Consider the following 25,111-nt stretch of genomic DNA (forward strand, 5'->3'; position numbering starts at 1 on the left):
GAGGGGGTTATAGGAAGACGGGTGTGGGGCAAGAGAGTGTGTGTATATGTGAGTGAGGGTAGTGTGTTTGTGAGTGTGTGTGTGTGAGTGTCCGTGGGGGTGAGCTGCTCGCGTGTCACATTCCAGCTTCCAGGGATCGACCCCTGTATACCGGGAAACGGACCTGGAAAACTTTGAAAAATCATTCTTGGGAAACTGTGTGATTGTAAAACCTCTGAAAACCTGTACCTCTCTGTGACTTTGAACTGTTGCTGGTCTCGCTCGGAAAATACTCATCTGTTGAAGGAGGGATTCTCTCTACTCTCCACTTCCTCTGATTCTGCTGCTGGGTCTCTGGGCTTTGGATAGTGGTTTCACTGGTGCCGCACTTACCACGGCTCAAAAACAGGACGGGAGGAGAAAAAAGAAGAGGGCAGATGAAGAAAGGAGAACAAGAAATGTAAAAAGTGTGTCAACAGAATGGATTAATAGTCTGGATCATGGATGTGTAGGTATGAACAGTAGCCTATTTGTTGACGTTAATGTTCCCTTAACGTTTCTGATTGATGAGTGGAACATATAGTACGTGTCTTTGTGTGTGTATGAAGTTGTGTGTTGGTGTGTGTGTGTGTGTGTGTTGGATAATGTGTGGCATTTAGAGAAGCATAATAATCTGGTGTGTCACATTGTGACTCCACTGCTGGTCTGTGGGTTTGGCTACAGGATGCGTATGATTGTATGTGTGTAGGGAAAACACACACACACACACACACACACACACATACACACACACACACACACACACACACACACACTGGCACCAGCAGAGAGTTGTTGAGTTGATTTATGAATGGGGGGCTCCTACAGTGTGGTTGTGAGGGGTGCAGACTCTTTCTCTTTCTTGCTCTCCCTCTCCATCTTCCTCGCCAACTGTCTCGCCCTCTCGTTCATTCCAAAGGTGTGATCTATATTTGCTTTGAAAAAACTGGTGGCCTGTAGTATTGATGTGTTTGGACTGTAGCATGTTCCAACTACAATATCCTCTCTCTGTTTCTATAGGTCTTTGTCTGTCTGTCTGTCTGTCTGTCTGTCTGTCTGTCTGTCTGTCTGTCTGTCTGTCTGTCTGTCTGTCTTCTGTCGTCTGTCTGTCTGTCTTGTCTGGTCTGTCTGTCTGTCTGTGTCTGTCTGTCTGGCTGCTTCTGTCTGTCTGTCTGTCTGGTCTGTCTGGTTCTGTCTGTCTGTCTGTCTGTCTGTCGTGTGCTGTCTGTCTGTCTGTGTCTGTCTGTCTGTGTCTGTCTGTCTGTCTGTCTGTCTGTCTGTCTGTCTGTCTGTCTGTCTGTCTGTCTGTCTGTCTGTCTGTCTGTCTGTCTGTCTGTCTGTCTGTCTGTCTGTCTGTCTGTCTGTCTGTCTGTCTGTGTCTGTCTGTCTGTCTGTCTGTCTGTCTGTCTGTCTGTCTGTCTGTCTGGTCTGTCTGTCTGTCTGTCTGTCTGTCTGTCTGTCTGTCTGTCTGTCTGTCTGTCTGTCTGTCTGTCTGTCTGTCTGTCTGTCTGTCTGTCTGTCTGTCTGTCTGTCTGTCTGTCTGTCTGTCTGTCTGTCTGTCTGTCTGTCTGTCTGTCTGTCTGTCTGTCTGTCTGTCTGTCTGTCTGTCTGTCTGTCTGTTCTGTCTGTCTGTCTGTCTGTCTGTCTGTCTGTCTGTCTGTCTGTCTGTCTGTCTGTCTGTCTGTCTGTCTGTCTGTCTGTCTGTCTGTCTGTCTGTCTGTCTGTATTCCCATTTGCTCTTTAAGCAGGTTAATGAGATGGTTGTATGTTAAAAGCAGACAGGGAGGAAAGTCCAGTGTCACTCTGCAATCGTCTCAGAGTCAACACACACATGCACATGCACGCTTTTTTGGCTAAATTTGGTCTGAAAGCTGGAGGCATGGCTTCTCTGGAATATTAATGGCCAGAGCTGTGTGTGTGTGTGTGGGGGGGAGGCAGAATTCTGCACACACAGGTCGGAGTCATGCCAAAGTGGGGTAGGAGTTGAGCATTATAGGAGAGAAATAGGAGCCCAGTTTAAAACAGCACAGGGACTCTGCACTACAATGGACTATTGTGCTGTAAGACTGTCTGTCTGTCTCTGTCTGTACACGTCTGTGTCTATCACCAAGAAATAGGTTTTCGTCTGCACCTGCAGTCTCACAGAAACAGAGTAGAAGAAGAGGAAAAAGGAGAGAAGAAGGAGACATACGGATGGAAAGGAGGAAGAGGGGAGAACGAGAGAGGAAAGGAGAGGCTAAAAAGGAGAGTTCATGAACTGTGTTTAGTCGAGTCATTCTAACTGTATTAGACTGTAATCCGTTGAGTTGAGTGTTCTAATGAGGTCTAACGAGCTGTAACCAGTTTTAACGAGCTGTGTGTGAGCCAAGTCTGACTCTTATAAAACTCACCTATCATTATCAGCTTAGTCTGTTTGATAAGGACATCATAATAGATTTCATTTCACCTTTAGCTGACCTGGTCTGTTCCCCTCTTTTTCTCTTTGTTTCTCTCTCCCCGTCCATCACAAAGCAGCCTTCATGGATCGTTTCACTGACGGTCAACTAAACTCAGTCTGAGTTCCAGAGGTGGGACCAAGTCGTTGTTTTACAAGTCACAAGTAAGTCTCAAGTCTTAGCACTCAAGTCCCAAGTCAAGACAGGCAAGTCCGAGTCAAGTCTCATGTCAAGACCGTCAAGTATCAAGTCAAGTCTCAAGTCCTGAACTTTGAGTTTAGAGTCCTCAACAAGTCATACTGTGCTCTTCACCAAATGTAATACCATTTCATATTTTTAACAAGAGTAATGGTATATTACATTCACGCAAATCATGAATGCTTTTAAAAATATCTATATATTTATTACTTTCCAAATAAACTATATTTCCATGGAAATACATGGGTAGCCATGAGAAAGACACACCCCAATAGTGACCGACTATCGAAGATCGCTATGGGGCGCAATCGGGCGATGTAGGCTTGTACACAATCGCCCAACCTTAACACATACACACACACACACACACACACACACTCTCTCTCTCTCTGTATGGTTACAGTAGGCTAACGTATGTCAATGGTTTTAGGAACAGCAGTAACATCAGTCAGGATTTAGACTACCAACTGCCTAGCCAGTTGTAGCTCAATCTTGGGTGCAATGATCACGTTCCCGCACTGACTGTGTGGAGGCTCATTGATTTAACGTTACGTTAGCCTACATGATACACCAGTAAAGTAATAAAATATATAGCTGTCGGCTATATTAGCCACGACTTACCGTTATTTGTGCAGCTTCAAATGTCGAACAAAGTTGGAAATTGTTGCGCCTCTGTCTGTAATTTTCTTCCTGCATGTTTTGCAAGTTTTGTTGATACAGCGTCGTCTATATATCCGAAAATAATAATTTTGGGTATCATCTCTCCAAGGGCTCCATCTGAATTCACCCGCCGACGTTCCTCTGCACTGCCACGCACAACTTTTTCTCAGCTGGCACAATTTGATTGGCTGCTGTCCGATTCAAACTATAATCCGTTAAATGAAGAGTTGATGCGCTGCACACTTTTTTTAATAGCATCATTTTTTATATTTGGGCTTGGGGAGGGTATCAAGTCAGGTTGAGTCATAAGGCTCAAGTCCAAGTTAAGTCACGAGTCATTGGTGTTAAAGTCAAAGTCGAGTTGCAAGCCATCATATTTGTGACTCGAGTCTGACTCGAGTCCAAGTCATGTGACTCGAGTCCAAGTCATGTGACTCGAGTCCAAGTCATGTGACTCGAGTCCAAGTCATGTGACTCGAGTCCATGTCATGTGACTCGAGTCCAAGTCATGTGACTCGGGTCCAAGTCATGTGACTCGGGTCCAAGTCATGTGACTCGAGTCCAAGTCATGTGACTCGAGTCCAAGTCATGTGACTCGAGTCCACACTCTGCTCAGTTCACACGCAAACACCATGCATGCGCACACGCACACAAAAATCACACACACACACACACACACACACACACACACACACACACACACACACACACACACACACACACACACACACACACACACACACACACACACACACACACACACACACACACACACACACACACACACACCAACACACACACACACACAACCAGCTGTGATACTGTGTAGTTTACAGTTCCCAGTTCCTCATTTTCAGTATTGTCCAAATCATCTCCAAGGAAGATAGATGAATATGTACCTGTCACAAATTTACACCGGGCTTTCTCCCTTATTTAAGTTATTTATTTCCTTCTTCTGTTAAATGTGTGTGCATGTGTGTGCTTGTGCCTGCCTGGGCGATTGCATGAGTTTATGTGAGAAAAGGAGAGAAGACATACCAATGCAACTTTATTTTCTGCCTGGAATATGAGTCCTATGTGTGTAGGAGGTAAGAGAATGAGAGGGGGAGCGGAGGAAAGAGAGAGAAGGAGAAAGTGGGTAGAAGGGAAGGGGAGAGGAGAAATGGAAGAGAAGGGTGTTTTCTTCAGGGTTGCAGGTCTGCTATTCTGATCAGACAATGAACTCATGGACCCTATATTCCCACACCTTCACTCTCTCTCTCTTTCGCTCTTTTTCTTTCTCTCCTCTCTCCCTCTCCTTGGAAAACCGTAACCCAAGGAACAAGGCTTAATAAAAATGTAAAAAAAAAATTTAAGGGGTGTATCAGCTTTAATATTGCGGATAGATTGTTGATTCCATCGATGTAATTGTCTGCATAATTTCCAATCCCCTATATATTTTTGGGGTAAATATATCTATCTAAATACATACATATACATACATACACATACCCATATACAGTGGGGAGAACAAGTATTTGATACACTGCGAACACATAACTGCAATGGCATGTTTACAAGGGGGGAAAGTGGAAACCAATGATTGTCTCAGGCTCTGTAATTTTCTCTAGACTCGTCAGACAGACCCACAATCATCCAGAGCCATCAGAGTTTGAGACAGGGTTCATCGCTTGCTCAATGTTTTTGTGACACTTTTATTTAACATGTGGCTAATGAGGAGATACCAGGATAGGGACATTTCTCAGACTTTCTTGTAAATCATGCAATAATTATGCGATCAATTAAAATTATCTTACTTTGTCACTCACTACTCTCCTTCCCTCCTTCTCTCCCTCACCCCTATTTGAAGCCTACATCGACAGAGAAGACTGCTGTGCTGTTCTCAGCTGAGGGCAGGAGAGAATTCAGTTCAGACTTTATGGAAGGGGGTAGCCAGAAGACCTGATGATGCCCTAAGGGTTCAAATATTGTTTCCATAAAACCATATAGGATTAAAGACCAGAGTCAGCCGAGTCTGACTTATAGACAGAAGATACTAGCCTAGACCAGAGAGGCCAAAGACACAGTTAGTGACGTCATCATGAATGCCCCGCCCACAGGAAGTCCCAGCCCAAATATGGAGGTGAAGGTGGTCTCCCAGGAGATGGCGTTGTTTAGCAACGCCCTGGCGGCCTACACCTTCATAGCAGGTAAATATTGACTGATACAACAGTTGTACAGCACAGGAGGGTGCTGAGTGGGGGAAGGCTCAAAACAATGGCTGGAATTGAGTGAATGGAATGGTATCAAACACATGGAAACCACATGTTTGAAGTGTTCGATACCGTTCCATTGATTCCGTTCCAGCCATTACTATGTGTAATGGGTGCGTGTCGGTGGCAGGAAAACGAACTTGGTATAAACGGAGTCGTTTAATAAGTGCTCATAAAACTCAAAAAAACGAAATATACAAAAAATAATAGAAGTGGGTACAAAACCCGTCGCACACCGACACATGACTTGCACATAACATACAATAAAACAATCTCCGACAAGGACATGAGGGGAAACAAAGGGTTAAATACCCAACATGTAATTGATGGGATTGGAACCAGGTGTGAAGGAAGACAAGACAAAACCAATGGAAAATGAAAAATGGATCAGTGATGGCCAGAAGGTCGGTGACGTCGACCGCCGAACACCGCTCGAACAAGGAGAGGGACCGACTTCGGCGGAAGTCATGACAGTACCCCCCCCCCCCCCCCCCCCCCCCCCSCCCCCCCCCCGCCCCCCCCCCCCCCCCCCCCCCCCCCCCGACGCGCGGCTCCAGCACCGACCTCGGGGACGACCCGGAGGGCGAGGCAGGGGGCGATCCGGATGGAGACGGTGGAAATCTCGCAGAATAGAAGGATCCAACACGTCCTCCACCGGAACCCAGCATCTCTCCTCCGGACCATACCCCTCCCAGTTCACGAGGTACTGAAGGCCCCTCACCCGACGTCTCGAATCCAATATGGAACGAACGGAGTACGCCGGGGCCCCCTCAATGTCCAGAGGGGGCGGAGGAACACCCCGCACCTCAGACTCCTGGAGCGGGCCAGCCACCACCGGCCTGAGGAGAGACACATGGAACGAGGGGTTAATGCGGTAATCGGGGGGAAGCTGTAACCTGTAACATACCTCGTTCACTCTCCTCAGGACTTTAAATTGCCCCACAAACCGCGGACCCAGCTTCCGACAGGGCAGGCGGAGGGGCAGGTTTCGGGTCGAGAGCCAGATCCGGTCTCAATGCGGTGACGACATGGGCGGCATCCTATGTTTCCTCCGCGCGCCGGAACCAGTCGTCCACCGCAGGAGCCTCGGTCTGACTCTGATGCCCAAGGAGCCAGAACCGGCTGATACCCCAATACACACTGGAAGGGAGAAAGGTTAGTGGAGGAGTGGCTGAGCGAGTTCTGGGCCATCTCTGCTCAGGGCACGAACGCTGCCCACTCCCCCGGCCAGTCCTGGCAATAAGACCTCAGAAACCTACCCACATCCTGGTTAACCGGGCAAAGGGAGGAGACGACAGGACTTAGAAAAACGATCCACAGCGACCAGGATCGTGGTGTTACCCTGTGAAGGAGGAAGATCAGTCAGGAAATCCACCGACAGGTGCGACCATGGCCGTTGTGGAACGGGTAAGGGTTGTAACTTACCTCTGGGCAGGTGTCTAGGAGCCTTGCACTGGGCGCACACCGAGCAGGAGGTAACATAAACCCTCACGTCCTTAGCTAAAGTGGGCCACCAGTACTTCCCACTAAGACAGAGCACCGTCCGACCGATACCAGGATGACCAGAGGAGGGTGACGTATGGGCCCAATAGATTAGCCGGTCGCGGACAGCAGACGGAACGTACAGACGCTCAGCCGGACACTGAAGGGGAGCGGGCTCTGTACGCAACGCCTGCTCAATGTCCGCGTCCAGCTCCCATACTACGGGTGCTACCAGGCAAGAGGCCGGGAGTATGGGAGTGGGATCCATGGGCCGCTCCTCTGTGTCATACAGCCGGGATAATGCGTCTGCCTTAACGTTCTGAGAGCCTGGTCTGTAGGAAAGGGTAAATACAAAACGGGTGAAAAACATGGCCCGCCTTGCCTGGCGAGGGTTCAGTCTCCTTGCCGCCCGGATGTACTCCAGATTGCAGTGGTCAGTCCAGATGAGAAAAGGGTGTTTAGCCCCCTCAAGCCAATGTCTCCACGCCTTCAAGGCCTTGACGACAGCCAACAGCTCCCGTTCCCCCACATCATAGTTCCGTTCCGCCGGGCTGAGCTTCTTCGAGAAAAAGGCACAGGGGCGGAGCTTCGGTGGCGTACCCGAGCACTGAGAGAGCACCGCTCCTATCCCAGCCTCGGACGCGTCCACCTCCACTATGAATGCCAAAGAGGGATCCGGATGGGCCAACACGGGAGCCGCGGTAAACAGAGCCCTCAGGTGACTAAAAGCCCTGTCCGCCTCAGCTGACCACTGCAAGCGCACCGGGCCCCCCTTCAGCAGTGAGGTAATGGGTGCCGCCACCTGACCAAAACCCCGGATTAACCTCCGGTAGTAGTTGGCAAACCCTAAGAACCGCTGCACCTCCTTTACCGTGGTGGGAGTCGGCCAATTACGCACGGCTGCAATGTGGTCACTCTCCACCCCTGAAGTGGAAATGCGGTACCCTAGGAAGGAGACGGACTGTTGGAAGAACAGGCATTTCTCAGCCTTGACGTACAGGTCATGCTCCAACAGGTGACCAAGCACTCTGCGCACCAGGGACACATGCTCAGCGCGTGTAGCGGAGTATATCAAAATGTCATCAATATACACCACTACACCCTGCCTGTGCAGGTCCCTGAAAATCTTGTCTACAAAGGCTTGGAAGACTGATGGCGCATTCATCAACCCGTACGGCATGACGAGGTACTCATAGTGCCCAGAGGTGGTACTGAAAGCCGTCTTCCACTCGTCTCCCTCTCGGATACGCACCAGGTTGTCAGCGCTCCTGAGATCTAGTTTGGTGAAGAAGTGCATTGACTCTATCGCTGTGGCTATGAGCGGTAGCGGGTAACTATACCTCACAGTGATCTGATTCAGCCCCGATAGTCAATACACGGGCGCAGACCCCCCTCCTTCCTCTTCACAAAGAATAAACTTGAGGAGGCGCATGAAGTGGGGGACCGAATGTACCCCTGACGCAGGGATTCGCTTCTGTCTCCGCCTGTGAGAGGGGATACACGTGACTCCTGGGAAGTGCAGCGTCTACCAGGAGGTCTATCGCACAATCGCCCCGTCGATGAGGTGGTAATTGAGTCGCCTTCTTTTTGGAGAAGGCGAGAGCCAAATCGGCATATTCAGGGGGAATGCGCATGGTGGAGACCTGGTCTGGACTCTCCACCGTTGTAGCACCAACGGAAACCCCTAAACACCTACCTGAGTACTCTCGCGACCACCCCGTGAGAGCCCTCTGTGGCCCAGAAACAGTGGGTTATGACAAGCTAACCAGGGTAGGCCCAGCACCACGGGAAACGGAGGAGAGTCAATGAGGAAGAAACTAATTCTCTCCGTATGACCCCCCTGCGTCGCCATGCCCAAAGGCGCGGTGACCTCCCTAATCAACCCTGACCCTAATGGTCGACTATCTAAGGCGTGAACGGGGAAGGGCACATCCACGGGAACGATGGGGATCCCTAAACTATAGGCTAAATCTCTATCAATAAAATTCCCAGCCGCGCCTGAATCGTCGAGCGCCTTATGCTGGGAATGCGGGGAAAACTCAGGGAACGTGACAGACAGAAACATATGAACAACAGAGGACTCTGGGTGAGAGTGGCGCCGGCTCACCTGGGGTGACGCCAGAGCGCCCTGCCTGCTGCCTCGCTTCTCAGAGGAACCAACCCGGCACCGACCGGCAGTGTGACCTCTGCGGCCACAGATAGTACACGAGTGTGAACCCCCTCCGGTCTCCCTGCGCACCGCCCCTCCCAGCTCCATGGGAATCGGAGAGGGAGTGCGGGAGGATGGAACCACCAGACCCCAATCTGAACGTCCGCGAGTAGCCAGCAGGTTGTCCAGCCGGATGGACAGGTCCACCAGCTGGTCAAACGTGAGGGTGGTGTCTCTGCAGGCCAGCTCCCGACGGACGTCCTCGCGCAGACTGCAGCGTTAATGGTCGATAAGGGCCCTGTTGTTCCATCCCGCGCCGGCAGCCAGGGTACTAAACTCCAGGGCCTACTCCTGGGCGCTCCTCGTCTCCTGCCTCAGATGGTAGAGGCGCTCACCCACCGCTCTACCCTCGGGCTCTCTCGGTGAGGCACGAGACGAGAGTGGACACCCTCTCACGGTCCGATGGAGCCGGGTGGACAGTGGCCAGATAGAGGTGCAACAAGAACTCCTGGCAGTTCGCAGCCCTCCCGTCGTACTCCTAGGGCAAAGAGAGACGGATCCCACTGGGTTCAGACGGGAAAGGGGCGCTCAGGGGAGACCCCGGTTGTTCTGGTAGAGGCGCTGGAAGAACTCCCTGTCTCTCCCAGCGGTCCATTTTCTGGACAACGCAATTCATGGCGGCGCCAAGATGGTAGAGCATAACTGCATGCTCCTGGATGCGCTCCTCCACCTCAATGGCCCGGGGTACCCTCTCCTGCTGACTCCATAGTTATGGTCGGAGATTCTGTAATGGGTGCGTGTCGGTGGCAGGGAAGTCAGGCGCAGGAAAACGAACTTGGTATAAACGGAGTCGTTTAATAAGTGCTCATTAAACTCAAAAAACTAAATATACAACAAATAATAGAAGTGGGTACAAAACCCGTTGCACACCGACACATGACTTGAACATTACATACAATAAAACCAGCCTCTTGGATTGTACAGGTGTTATTGCTATTGTTTGGAATATATTTTTGTTACAAATGATGATTGAAAAACATATACTTTTTTACCTTTATTTAACTAGACAAGTCAGTTCGTATTTACAATGATGGTCTACCCCGGCCAAACCCTAACCCGGACAACTGTGAGCCGCCCTATGGGACTCCCAATCACGGCCGGTTGTGATACAGCTTGGAATCGAACCAGGGTCTGTAGTGATGCCTCTAACACTGAGATGCAGTGCCTTAGACCGCCGCGCCACTCAGGAGCTGTCAGTGTTGCATATATAAAGAGGATTACTCTTATTAATCTCGGCAGGTAGCTTAGTGGTAAGAGTGTTGGACTAGTAACCGAAAGGTTGCTGGATCGAATCCCTGAGCTGACAAGGTAATTCTGGTATGCTGTTGTTCTGCCCCTGAACAAGGCAGTTAACCCACTGGTCCCTGGTAGGCCATCATTGTAAATAAGGATTTGTTCTTAACTGACTTGCCTAGTTAAATAATGGTTACATTTAAAATATATATTTTCTGCTCTCATGCTCTTTGTTTGTCTCTCTTTCGCTCTCCCTCTCTCTCTTGTCTCAGACCAGCCGGAGCGAGCAGCTCTTGTGTTTGTTAGTGGTGTGTGTGTGGGTCTCCTTCTCACCCTCTGTGCCCTGGTGGTCCAGATACACTGTCGCACCGACTGTCACTACAGTAACCGACGGCGACATCACCATCAGCCCAGAAACAGGACTCACCACCATCACCATGGGGACCATCACTGTCACCACCATCACCAACCTGGCAACCCTAACACAGGCAACCCTGGCGTAACCACGGAGACGAGTGAAGACAGCGAATCAGAGGACTGGGACGACAGGAACTCTGACCTCACGGCTCGACGACGAAGGCGATTTGAGAGAACGCTGCTGCAAACCAGCGTTTTCACCTCCGCAGAAGGTAACACACACACACTGTGGAAACATTTGTAAGTGTTTTGTCGTTTTGTTAAGTGTACCGTTTATTATTCAAATGTTCTGGAAGCAGTTGAAATCAAGATGGTTGTGTTGTTGTTTTGTTCTGTAGAGTTGGAGCGAGCTCAGAGGGTTGAGGAGAGAGAGAGGATCATGGGAGAGATCTGGATGAATGGACAGCCTGACGTCAACACCGTCACACGCAGCCTCAACAGATACTACTGACAGGAACGGAGAACGAGAGGAAGAGAGTGATGGATACACATACGGATGGAAGAAGAGAAAAATTAAGGATAGGGAAATGATGCAATTTTAGACAATGTCGCATTGAAGGGTGCGTGAAGCCTCCAAATCAAATCAAATAGTATTGGTCACATACACATATTTAGCAGATGTTATTGCGGGTGTAGCGAAATGCTTGTGTTCAGTAGTTGTGGATAGAGACAAATGGGAATGGACGAGGGAGAGGACAATGACCTCCATCCCTCTGACACTGGGCACAGAACCATGAGGTTTAGGGTGTGTCTGGCAGAGTGATATAGTGGTAAAGAAATAGGTGGGTATACGCTGATCACCTTCGCGGTGAGTAAAGTAACGTTCCTTATACTTTCAATGCATTTTCCCACAAAAATTGCGCAAAAATAAAAAAGGTCCGTGAACGTCTTTTACGTGCGTTCGCCCTCCACCACACCACTGGTCAGACATGACACCAGGCTTACGCCAATCTAAGCCTTCTGGGAGCTGTGATGGGGAGGGAGAAAGTGCACACTTCACACTAGAGGAAAGAAGTAGGTAATGAGGATGCAGCAGCCTAATAGCTGCCCAGGATGGTTCCTCTGGAGTCAGCCCCCGCCCGAGACCTGAGGTGGATGTTGTCATCAACCCGTGTGTAAACTGTGACCTTCCTGACGTCCTCACCGTCACCGTTGACAACGGGCCCACAATTCACATCTATGGAAATCTCTGTTTTCCTGGCTGAACGTTCTGGTTTTTGTACTTGGTTCCAGACTGGTACTGACTTACACAGCACAGTTCACTACGAGGACAAGGACCACAGAGAAAACCTGTCAACTGGAATGACATTTATTTTTTGCCTTCACTCAATCTTCATGTGTATTGAATTGATTCACTGTTGTACTTTGTGGATGAATTCCTTTTTTTATAAAATAGCAACACTTTCTTAGTTTGTCTCAGGGATGCTTTTAAGGGTTGTCGTTGGGGACATGTTTTGTATTTTGAAGATGATGCAACAATCATTCCTTAGAGAGACTGTGACTATAAAACTGCGTCGGGTTTGGTTCGTCAGCAGGAGTGTGCACTCGTTAGGTAACTAGCACGGCTGTGTGCCTTGAACGTCGTCACGACTGCTCCAATTCAGTCAGCTCCCGAACAGTGCCCTTCAGATAACAACAAGTGCAATACAGTCCCCGTACAGCCCTTAAAGAAGCCACCACCATATTGCTAACACCTATCTTTTCCCTTCAGATGTGAAACACTGAAGAGGTAGCTGGAGTCTCTACTATATGTGTTGCTTTTGGAGTGACGCGGGGTTGGTGCAACGCTACCGTGTGATGTTTGTAATCGGGTCAATGGCGCAACACAACAGTGTTATTATCTCTGCAGTGTTTCTGGGTGTTTCCCCCTAGCTTGTCGTCTGTATTAGAAAAGCTGCCTGTGAAGTGAAAAGTCTGTCTGAGAGAGAGAGGTTCTGGTATGCATCCTTCCTTCCTCCCTTCCTTGAGGTAATCACAGATCTGAGAGAGGTGTACAGGTGAAAACAGTAGGATCGAGGCCTTGTTCTCACTTCTCCAGTCAATACAGATCAGGGATTTCCTCAAGGAAGGGAGAAAAGAAGGAAATAAACATTGCATTGAAGGATCACTCCAACACACGGACCTTTTCTTGAATAATAAAACCCGTTGGAAACAAATGGTCTGCCTGTTTTGGTCTGTCCTGTGGGATAATACTACCATCCTATGTTAACTGTAATGTACTCCACCACTTGTTCAATCCCTCCAAAACTAGATGGGATGGATGCAGGGGCTTCCTTTCCAAATATTTGGTAAAATTCTTAGTTATTTGGTAACAAATGCCATCACGAGAAAAATATTGTATTAACTATCTAATACAGGACACTAAATACTGTATTAACTTTTTATTATAAAAGTCATGCTTTACCATTGTTATTCATTGGTTGAAATGAAAAAAATCTGAGACTTTGCCTTTTAAAGGGGCAATCAGTAATTGAAACAATAGCAAAGCCACACCCCTCCCCTTTCGGTAAAAAGCTGAGGGATGGGACTGGATAGGTGTAACTGCTCTCAAATTCATACACAGAGCTATGAATGCAAGGACTGACCATCCATGATATGAACATTATAATTGTAAGCATGTTTTGAGGCTATATAATGTTTGTTTACAAGTATTGGAATTTCAAAAAATCAAATATTTTGGATTCTGATGGGGAAAGACAGTTGTACTAAACTCATGATATTTATAAGGTATATTCTTCAAGAATCAATGGGTACATATCATTAATTTATACGTCCCAAAATAGATGCAGCAACTGCAGATTTACTTTTTAATGGGCCATGACGGGCCATGACGTCAGAAGCCATCTTCAAAGGACTACGGATCCGAGCAGAGAGCCGGGTACCCTCCCTTCCTTGGACCGGATTATGCTGCCTGGGACTCATCACAATAACAACACAACAGTTAAAGATTCTACATATCCGTGATGAGACAATACACCAATTCCCGGGACAGGGGAGGCTCCTGCGTGGCCTGCTGCCAAGTTTGCGTTTTCGCGTTTACTGCATTTCTCATTGTGGCTGAGCGGACTGCGCGTAAGTTTAGCACTGCGGTTACCGAGAACGACCGAAACACACCCCTCCGGTGATGGAGATAGGCCTGTTATATCTCTCACCACACCTAAGCTACACGTCAAATCATATCAGTACAGTGTTATACCACGAAAGGCTGCATGCATAAAGGTTGAATTAATTCGTATTTCCTAAAGTATAAAAATGTTCATCTGCATTTGCAGATACATTCGAATCTTTATAGGTGCGTGCATCACTGGTGGTGTTTTTCTATATTTACCCAGGTGGTTATGAAACCATGCAGCAGTAACTTTAGTTATGCTAATAGAAAAATTGCGCATTTTTGTCATATTCGAGCGCCTTTTTCTGGGTGCCATGAATGGATAGCGGATTGGAGGGACCCTACTCTACCTTCTCTCCAATAACGTCCATCTGGTCCGGCAGATGGTTCATATTACTGGGACAGGAGAGGGAGAAAGAAAATGCAGATCTGAAGGGAGAGAGCACTGCATCGTTCGTTCAGTGGTTCTCCCAGACATGAGGAGCGTGCATTTTGTAGCCAATTATTTTTTAGCCAATTAGAGATACGGAAACAGCGCAGAATCTCCCAGACCCTACCCTGGGCTCAGCCTATAGTCGTGATGGAGGTCGCACACACACACACACACACACTATGCTGAAACTGCCCTTGTTCAAATGCTTAGCACACGTTTGTGGTCTCGAGTCAGAACAGATATTAATTAGGATATTAATTACACATTAGTTCGATGTTAATTACATATTGATGACATTTTGCCCGTTCACATTTGTACATAAACACCATCAGCAATTAGACTACAAGAAAAAGTGCATGTGTGTCATCTCTAATCAATTACCTGTGCATGTGTCTCCACAGTGATCTACTGTTTTGTGTACTACCTGTGGGTGGGGCATAACTACTGCTATGGCCACTGGGCGGGGCTTACAGCCTTGTTTCTCCTCCCTGGATGGGGCCCCCAGTTGCTAAGTTGGCTGTGGTACCAGGCAGATGGACGTATATGCAGCAAAGATCTCAAATGGACTCACATCCTGCACCTGGGTATCTTTAGAAGGTAATGTACTACACAGCAAATTGAGCAGTGTTGATTTTTCAGTGTAACATTTCTGGTGTTGATTCAGGAGTTAAATTCACGCTGCAAGTGTGAAATTAACACTCAGTGGCATAAAAGAGCTCCCAGTGTTGGTGTTAATAGACAGAGTTATTGTTTTACACTGTGGAGAGTAAAACAGTCCCAAACACATCATTATATTTCCCAGCATGCTCTACTGTAGGTAGAATCTTTAGGATTGTTTTTAATATCTGTATTTGCATGTACATTGATTCATCTTATACGCTAAGGAAAATAAACATTTTTCAAAACAAATCCAATCAGTTAGTTAGATTTACTGCACCCGTTACTGATTTAAATGGTTTACGTCTTTAGGTCATATTTTTTATCAAGTTTTCTAACCCTGACAACCATTCTGAATGCAGTTTGCGGGTGAATAAAAACTGTTGGATATCCTAACTCTGGATTTCAATAGGAATTACACATCACTTTGCAAGCCAGTGTAACAGTATAAACTTTAAACCGTCCCCTCGCCCTGACACGGGCGCGAACCAGGGACCCTCTGCACACATCGACAACAGTCACCCACGAAGCGTCGTTACCCATCGCTCCACAAAAGCCGCGGCCCTTGCAGAGCAAGGKGMAACMCTACWTMTWGGTTTCAGAGCAAGTGACGTAACTGATTGAAACGCTASTAGCGCGTACCCGCTAACTAGCTAGCCATTTCACATCCGTTACACTCACCCCCCTTTCAACCTCCTCCTTTTCCGCAGCAACCAGTGATCCGGGTCAACAGCATCAATGTAACAGTATAGCTTTATGGCGTCCCCTCGCCCCGACCCGGGCGTGAACCAGGGACCCTCTGCACACATCAACAACGGTCGCCCACGAAGCATCGTTACCCATCGCTCCACAAAGGCCGCGGCCCTTGCAGAGCAAGGGGAAACCCTACATATTGGTTTCAGAGCAAGTGACGTAACTGATTGAAACGCTACTAGCGCGTACCCGCTAACTAGCTAGCCATTTCACATCCGTTACACTAGCATAATGTGACTTGCACGCTTGATGTGGCCTGTAAACCTGGAGTTTCCTAACACCACTGTGTTAAGGCGTCCGCATCCTTCCCCTCTGAAACAGTTCATCCAGGAACAGTTTGGTGACGAACAATGCCTTTTCCAGCATGATGGAGCACCTTGCCATTAGGCAAAAGTGATAACTAAATGGCTCGGGGAACAAAACATCAATATTTTGGGTCCATGGCCCGAAAACTGCCCAGACCTTAATCCCATTGAGAACTTGTGGTCAATCCTCAAGAGGCGGGTGGACAAACAAAAACCCACAAATTCTGACAAAGTCCAAGCGTTGATTATGCAAGAATGGGATGCCATCAGTCAGGATGTGGCCCAGAAGTTAATTGACAGCATGCCAGGGCGGATTGCAGAGGTCTTGAAAAAGAACGGTCAACACTGAAAATATTGACTCTTTGCATCATTCAATAAAAGCCTTTGACACTTATGAAATGCTTGTAATTATACTTCAGTATTCCATAGTTACATCTGACAAAAATATCTAAAGATACTGAGGCAGCGGACTTTGTGAAAATTTATATTTGTGTCATTCTCAAAACTTTTGGCCATGACTATATATATTTATTTTTGGGGACATAAAACACTGTAAAAACACAGGCAAATCAGCTCAGTGATTTTAATTTGGAAATCTGTTCTAAAGTATTCCCACAAATAATAGAGAGATATATGTGATCGTATAAAAATGTAAGCAAGGTTTGAAATGATTATGTTTTAGTCAAATATTATATCTGTTTGGTTTTTTTGCGGTCTACAAATTATTTTAATTATGTTCCGGCCCCCTGATCATCCTCTCAAGAAAAAATTGGGCCACGGCTGAATCTAGTTGATGATCCCTGCCATACAGTGTTAAAACAACACCCAAAATTACTTACTGTAACAGTGTTTTTGTTTAACACTAATAGTGGTTCAACACTAGGATTGAATATAAATAAGTGTGAGTATTAATTACCCCATAGTGTTAAATTTGAGTAACACTGGCAAGTATATACAGTGGGGAGAACAAGTATTTGATACACTGCCGATTTTGCAGGTTTTCCTACTTACAAAGCATGTAGAGGTCTGTAATTTTTATCATAGGGTACACTTCAAACTGTGAGAGACGGAATCTAAAACAAAAATCCAGAAAATCACATTGTATGATTTTTAAGTAATTTATTTGCATTTATTGCATGACATAAGTATTTGATCACCTACCAACCAGTAAGAATTCCGGCTCTCACAGACCTGTTAGTTTTTCTCTTTAAGAAGGCCCTCTGTTCTCCACTCATTACCTGTATTAACTGCACCTGTTTGAACTCGTTACCTGTATAAAAGACACCTGTCCCAACACTCAATCAAACAGACTCCAACCTCTCCACAATGGCCAAGACCAGAGAGCTGTGTAAGGCATCAAGGATAAAATGTAGACCTGCACAAGGCTGGGATGGGCTACAGGACAATAGGCAAGCAGCTTGGTGAGAAGGCAACGACCTGTTGGCGCAATTATTAGAAAATAGAAGAAAATAGAAGAAGTTCAAGATGATGGTCAATCACCCTCGGTCTGGGGCTCCATGCAAGATCTCACCTCGTGGGGCATCAATGATCATGAGGAAGGTGAGGGATCAGCCCAGAATACACGGCAGGACCTGGTCAATGACCTGAAGAGAGCTGGGACCACAGTCTCAAAGAAAACCTTTAGTAACAACACTAACGCGGTCATGGATTAAAATCCTGCAGCGCACACAAGGTCCCCTGCTCAAGCAGGCGCATGTCCAGGCCGCTGCGAAAGTTTGCCATGACCATCTGGATGATCCACGAGGAGGAATGGAGAAGGTCATGTGGTCTGATGATTCAAAAATAGAGCTTTTTGGTCTAAACTCCACTCGCCGTGTTTGGGAGGAAGAAGAAGGATGAGTACAACCCCAAGACACCATCCCAAACCGTGAAGCATGGAGGTGGAAACATCATTCTTTGGGGATGCTTTTTCTGCAAAGGGGACAGGAGACGACTTGCCACGTATTGAGGGAGGATGGATGGGGCCATGTATCGCGAGATCCTTAGCCCCAACACCTCCTTCCTCAGTAAGAGCATTGGATGATCGGGGTCGTGGCTGGGTCTTCAGCATTGCAAAACCCACGAAACAGCACAGCCAGGGCAACTAAGGAGTGGCTCCGTAAGAAGTAACTCAAGGTCCTGGAGTGGCCAGCCAGTCTCCAGACACCTGAACCCAATAAAAAATCTTGGAGGGAGTTGAAGAGTCCGTATTGGATCCAGCGACAGCCCCGAAACCTGAAGGATCTGGAGGAAGAGTTGTATGGAGGAGTGGGCCAAAATCCTGCTGCAGTGGTCGACATACCCTGTGGGTTTTAAAAAACTATAGCAGGAACACAGTTTATGTAGAGGACTTGATTAATGTCAGGCAAACTGAGATGAGGAAATGTGATTGCTACCAATATATTAAGTTCTGCTTTTCTTGATGTAAAATATCTTATGTCTTGCAATAAATGCTAATTAATTACTTAAAATATCATACAATGTGATTTTCGGGATATTTTGTTTTAGATTCCGTTCCTCTCACAGTTGAAGTGTACCTATGAGTAAAGAATTACAGACCTCTACATGCTTTGTAAGTAGGAAAACCTGCAAAATCGGCAGTGTATCAAATACTTGTTCTCCCCACTGTATATGCAGTGTACATTTTCTACACTACGGAGTGTTACATTAACACTATAATCAGAGCACTTTTTACACTCAGAGATAGTGTTAAAATTAACTATTTAAGTGTTGATTTAACACTGCAAATTTTGCTGTGTGCTACTGTAGTACCTCTTTAGGGTTAGGGGTCAGAGGTGAGAGGTCAGTGATGAAACAAACTGAGCTGAACTCTGTTTTGAAGGGTCTCACTCCCTCTAACTCTGTGTTGTGTGTGTGTGTGTGTTCCAGGTTATGGGAGACTATGACATCCACTGGAGAGGATCGGTGTAGTGAGATAATGCAGCAGGCTGATGTTTCAGCTCTCCGCCTGTTGGAGGCGCTGGTGGTAACTCTGCCACAGACTGTCTTGCAGACATATGTCCTCATCTGTACCGATGTAGGACTCTCTTCACCAGGTACTACACGTGTGTGTGATTGTCTGTGTGTCTGTGTGTGTGTTTGATACAATCACCCTACAGAGTATTGATATTATCTCTCCCTCCACCTCTCTCCCCCTTCCCTCTCTCTCTCCCCAACCTCTTTCTCTCTCTCTCTTCAGTGTCAGTGTGTTTTGCGGTGTGCCTGCTCTCCCTGGCCTGGGCCTTAGTGTTGTATGCCAGAGCCTGTTCCCTCATCAGACCTGGACATCTCCCCATGACCCCTGCTGCTATCACCTGTAGACTGCTCTGGAGGGTAGGAGGGCTGGCTGGGTGTGTGTTTGTGTGTGTGGGAATGTGTGTGTGATAGTAACAGACTTATTGTATTGTGTTTAGGTCAGTATGTTGGGAGCACGCCTCGCCACCCTCACGCTCTTCACACGCCTGTTCCGACAGTGGGTACTTGGAGTTATTGGTGAGTGTGTGTATATATATGTGTGTGTGTGTGTGTCTCTTTTAGTGTGCGTTTGTAGATAGATATATGTGTGTGTGTGTGTGTGAACATTCAGTGTCCTGCTCCTGTGTGTCTCAGGTCTTCACTGGTTGGGTGCTACGTTCTGGTTGGTGTCGCAGCAGAGTGACATCATTAAGACGCCATTGCGCTGGCGTCTGTTCAACCTGGTTCTGGGAGCTGTTCACACATCTTCCTCTTCCTCAAACGTCAAAGACCGGAGCCCTCCGATGGCCCGCAATGGCCCGGCTTCTACTTGGTGTGTGGTGTGTGTGTTGTGTTCGTGTGGTGTGTGTTGTGTGTGTGTGTGTGTGTGTGTTGCGTGTGTGTGTGGTGTGTGTGTGTGTGTGTGTGTGCGTGCGTGCGTGCGTGCGTGTATGTAACTCTCTCTACTCTTCTCCTGGCAGGCCATGTTTATCGAGAACGCTCTTCTTCTGCCTGCAGGTTCCGACTTCTTCAGTGTTGCATCATGGGATAGCATGGGTTATCCCAGCCGCCGTGTTCTGTAGTTCCTCATTGGGTGAGAACACACACACACACCACACTACACACACCACACACACACACACACACACACACACAACACACACACACACACACACACACACACACACAACACCACACACAATCACAACAAACACACAATCTTGTACAGCTAACCTTGTACTCATACTCACACACTCATATGGTGGTCTGTGTTATTACAGGAGTGATAGCCTTAGTCCTGTACTACCGGTTCCTCCACCCTAAGTCCTTTGAGATCCTCCAGAGCATACGTCACCATGGAATGGGCAGAGCTTGTGCAGACCGGGGCTCTTCTCTCTCATTGGAAGAGAAGAGCCATCGCCACGGTCAACTTGTGGGTGGCGGGAATCTGCTGGAGCTCCCTAGCCAATGGCAGGGCTGGAAGCACCACCACTGGTTGCTGATTCGCCTAGCCATGAAGACAGGTGATGTGGCTAGAATAAGCCATGCCTATGGTGAAGGGGGATTGGTCGGGCTGCTGGGACTAGAGGAAGAGACTCTGCCAAGGTCCCCAGACATTCCGCAACATTCTCTCAACGTTCCACAACATTCCCCCAACGTTCCACAATCTTCTCCCATCGTTCCCCAGGTTGACCAGGTCAGACAGGTGGAGGAGGTGAGATGAGCAGCCAATTCCATTTGTTCCCCTTCTCCTTGAAGTGTACCCTTGACAGGTTGTTGTTTTTGTCAAGCTCCTCTGTCATGTTCAGAACTCCTATCTTTTCCAAATAAACCCACACTCTGGTATCTGCTTTTGAATGTTCTGTTTTCATGTGGTTGAAGCGTTGTTTGTCTTAAAACAGAGCAGGGTGCGGATTTATTTGCTATTCTCTACTACTGTTGGATGTTCTCTGATAAGTTATCTATTTCCTGGTTGTGAAAACAGGACAAATATAAGCACCGACCAAATTATTATTATTATAGAATATCATTCACCATAGCTGTCCTTCTTCTTCCTAGGTTATAAAGGCAGCCCCAGCCAGAGACATCATCAGTGAGGTGAGACAGGCAGTGAGACAGGGGGAGGTGAGACATGTGCTGCCCTCACCATCTCCCATCCAGGAAGTCAACCCGCCGCTGGTGGAGGTCCTAGTTGAGGACGTCAGAGGTCACCTCTCTGAGCCCTCCAACTCGCAAGACGACTCCAGCCCCCCTCACTCCAGCCCCCCTCCCTCTGAAGAACGAGATGACGAAGACTTCCAGAGCGCAGCCTACTGCTCCCCCACACCCTCTTCTCCCAAGTACCCAGACTACCGCCACATCGACAGCAACGTGGTCACCTCGAACACCGAAGGGTCATCTTCTGCAGGGTCACTGGATGTCAGACGTGATTCGTCTCCAGAGAGATCACCGTCCCTGCTGTTGGGAATGGGAAGCCCCCAGCGGAACTTTAACCCCACGGAGTCTGGCACCGCCTTGTACTTCAGCACTGCAGCAGTCTCCCCATCCAGTGGCAGTTACCTGGGCTGGGGCTCTGAGCTGTCGCCCATCTCCACCTACCGGAGCCCCTACCGCATCAGGGAGCCCCTCTTCACCTCCACCCCCAGACAGGAGCCTCGTGCTGTTCCAGAGGAACCAGGTCCTAGCCCCTCTACCACCGCCACCACCACCACGCATGCTAGAAAACAACTGGTCCAGTTTGTAGACCATAGAGAAAAATTGATCTAAAGGGGGACAATGGGTGACGTGAGATCAAATACATGTAAAATACTCTCAAATACTTATTGAGGTGTATTTGATTTAGCTTGACCAGTGTGCAGCTGGGTGGGTGAGGTTTACACTTTCGGGACTATTTAATTGGTTCCATTGTACCACTGTTCCATTCCATTCCAAGCTAAATCAAGTGTGCCTAAAGTATTTAAAAGTATTTAACATTATTGTATTTGACCCAGGTCTAGAGATGATATAGAACACAAAATATAGAGAGTATGTTACAAGATATATGACGTTAGCCTGAGTGTAAGGCTGGTTCTGTATTCAACAGTGCTATTACAACGTCGTTGTCATGCCAGACAACTAATCTATTACTAGCCAAGGGCCTGTTGACTAAATTAGAACCAGCTCGGCCCCCAGGTTAGCCAGACGTGTTTCACACTAAATAACAATAGCTTGTCTTGAGTATCCATTTGAATTAGCCAGTGTGAGGTTGTGAATCCACATGTATCTATCACACACAGACACACTAACATAGAAACTGCACTGGAAGTAGTCTTTAGTGAAGGAACAGTGGGATGTCCTTTTGCTCTTAGGCCCCGATTCAATCAATCACAGATAAAGAAAACTGCACTGTGAGTATACTCAGAATGTCCATGCAGTATTATTTTAATAACAGATGCGGTTTCATGTTGACATTGAATGATAATGTCCGTGAGAGTAATAGCGTGTGTGGTGTGTCAGATACATGGTTAACGCCTCTGCTAGAGGATATACCGTAGAAATATAATCTAAAAACTAGAATCTAAAACTAGATTATATTTCTATGGCATAAAAATTGTGAGTGAACCCTCAGTGTGGTTTACTTTGTGCTGTGGATTGAATTAGTGCCATCGTAAAGCGTTATGATTCACCACTGGGCGATAATAGCTTAAGTTGTGGTTTATTATGGTTTGTCAGAGAAGAGAGAGTATATGTTTGTCTTTGTTTGTTTCTTTCTTGTATATAACTGCAATCATTTGAGGCAGTTTGCACTTTTATGAGGTATTATGATATGATTGGGATAATTGAAGGGGTGCTAATAGTTAGTCCATGGAGACGCTCTGATCACATGTTAGGTTTTACTACACTATTATAGGCTACTGTATATACATTCATTATTATAGTATTCAAATGTGATATTTAATCTAAAGGTAACCTAACAATAATAGGTCATGTACGTAAATACTTTCATTATGTGAAATTTTAACCGATATTCTTACTCTTATTTACAATTTGTTTACAGCTAGTCCCGACATGTCAAGCAGACCTTTAAGTCTGATAGGTACTAGTATTTAAATATATACAAAATGATTCAAATGTGTTCCGTGTTCAATTCATTTCGGTCAGTATAGGTGCTATTTCTAAGTCTCGAATTTACCTCAAATGGTGAAGATATAAGATCTTTGTGAACCATTGTAGGGAGAAATCCTTTCTACTTCTGTGAGACAGGAGAAAGATCCAACTAATCGTATCTATTCACGAGGCATCAAAGCAGACTGTATCTATCAGTGTGGAAGTGCCTGAAACAAGCTGCTAGTAGTATTGATGAGCTTCCGGATCCTCTACAGCCTGGTCCTATTCCTATCCCTGTCCCTTACCTTAGTCCCTAAGGGGGCCCTTTGTTCCTAGAAGGGGCTAGGGAGAGAAATAGAGCTAGGCCTATCTAGGCCATGTGCTGCTATGGATGTTTGGAGGTCGGTGTTATCAGAATGTTGTGTTTTTTTACATTGTTTTTTACTGTCTTTTTATTTTTGTTTGATTGTGTTTATAGTGACTTCAGAACTAACTTTGTCCCCAGGCTCAAGAGAGAGAGAGAGCCAGCTCGGGACTAGATCAGTTCAGAACTATTGTTTTATCTCTGTTGATATAAAGGGAATGTGTGAGCTACCTAGAGCTGAGGAAAATGGTACTACTGCATGCTCGTCCTTATTTTTATACAGCCTGACAAAGACAGTGTACTGTATCTAATGATAGATGTGAAAAGAGAAATCACTTACACACACATTGCATTAACCAGCTTTTAGAATGTATGTCTATGCAGAGTTAATATACTAGCTAATATAGCCTACTAATATCAGTATGGACTTTTAAATGTATCTTGGTGCACCAACACGCTTTAGAACGCTATCTCAATGCCTGGCTTGATAATGAAATAATCAGCGCTTGCCTTGTAGAAACGACAGCATCAGCTGCAATGGCTGTCAGTCTCATTGCCTTATCTGTATACGCTCATCACAATGAATGGAATGGTGCACTTCAATTTCCAGTTTCTTGCATTGTATACATCATTATTTATTTTTTTGCCCACATTTACTGTATGAAATGTGTACAGTAGTGTGATGCACTGTGTTTTGACTCGGTAAAGTTTTGTATCTGTACCTGACAATGTATTAACAAGATCTTGTTGTTGTTGTTATTATTGTTACACCAGGTGAATGTGATGCATCTGATTGCTTCATCGTAATGTCATTATTCAAATAATATAATGGTTATTAATAATTGTATAAAGTACACCTGAATAAACACTAGCGTCACCAGGAAGGAAGGATGCTGTGTTTCTATTGGTTATCTAGTCACGCAGACGACCAGGGTTCAAGCCCAATCTGTCACACCTTCTTTATTCTGTTTCTTCACGATTATCTAATAAGTTGTTTGTCAGCTGAGTTAAACGAACAGAGGAACAGGAAGAAGACAGATCATTCATTAGTTACACAATAGCTTTGCTGTGGTTTATGTCTTTCGCCCTCTGATGCTTTGTTTTATATGATGACTTTGCTTGTTTTGCAGTCACAAGTTGTTCTTGAAAAACGCAGTCTTTTGTGTAGATGATCCTTTAGACGTATCCTGATGTGTGTTAGTAAATGCAAATCCTATAGGCCTACGTTTCTGCTTTACCTGCATCGGGGCCTGTTCAGGAGGACAGTGTATTTATTTGTATTTTACCTTTATTTAACTAGGCAAGTCAGTTAATTAAGAACAAATTCTTATTTACAATGACAGCCTACCAAAAGGCCTCTTGGAGGGACAGGGACTGAGAATAAAAATAAATTAAATTAAAATATAGGCCAAAACACACATCACGAAAAGAGAGACAACACAACACGACATAAAGTAAGTCGCTCTGGATAAGAGCGTCTGCTAAATGACTTAAATGTAAATGTAATAAAGAGAGACCTAAGACAACAACATAGTACGGTAGCAA

General features: G+C 46.5%; 1 protein-coding gene and 1 pseudogene across 1 annotated transcript; both read left to right on the forward strand.

Moving 5' to 3' along the window:
* The first annotated feature begins 345 nt into the window (after positions 1–345).
* On the forward strand, positions 346–11,980 carry LOC111968421 (protein eva-1 homolog A). Its single transcript, XM_070445079.1, has 5 exons — positions 346–487; positions 2,533–2,617; positions 5,161–5,500; positions 10,760–11,116; positions 11,243–11,980. The coding sequence occupies exons 3-5, from the start codon at positions 5,392–5,394 to the stop codon at positions 11,353–11,355; spliced, it is 579 nt and encodes a 192-aa protein (XP_070301180.1). The 5' UTR covers positions 346–487; positions 2,533–2,617; positions 5,161–5,391; the 3' UTR covers positions 11,356–11,980.
* Positions 11,981–13,754: 1,774 nt separating this feature from the next.
* Positions 13,755–24,450, forward strand: LOC111968972 (XK-related protein 5-like; annotated as a pseudogene).
* The last annotated feature ends 661 nt before the right edge of the window (positions 24,451–25,111 follow it).

Source organism: Salvelinus sp. IW2-2015, linkage group LG9 (genome assembly GCF_002910315.2).
Source record: "Salvelinus sp. IW2-2015 linkage group LG9, ASM291031v2, whole genome shotgun sequence".
Lineage (NCBI taxonomy): Eukaryota > Metazoa > Chordata > Actinopteri > Salmoniformes > Salmonidae > Salvelinus > Salvelinus sp. IW2-2015.

Excerpts from the sequence above, each read along its gene's own strand:
- LOC111968421 (XM_070445079.1), top strand. The coding sequence starts at position 5,392 with ATGAATGCCCCGCCCACAGGAAGTCCCAGCCCAAATATGGAGGTGAAG. Across the intron at positions 5,501-10,759 it reads GGCCTACACCTTCATAGCAG|ACCAGCCGGAGCGAGCAGCT; the intron begins GTAAATATTGAC and ends CTCTTGTCTCAG. Across the intron at positions 11,117-11,242 it reads CGTTTTCACCTCCGCAGAAG|AGTTGGAGCGAGCTCAGAGG; the intron begins GTAACACACACA and ends TTTGTTCTGTAG.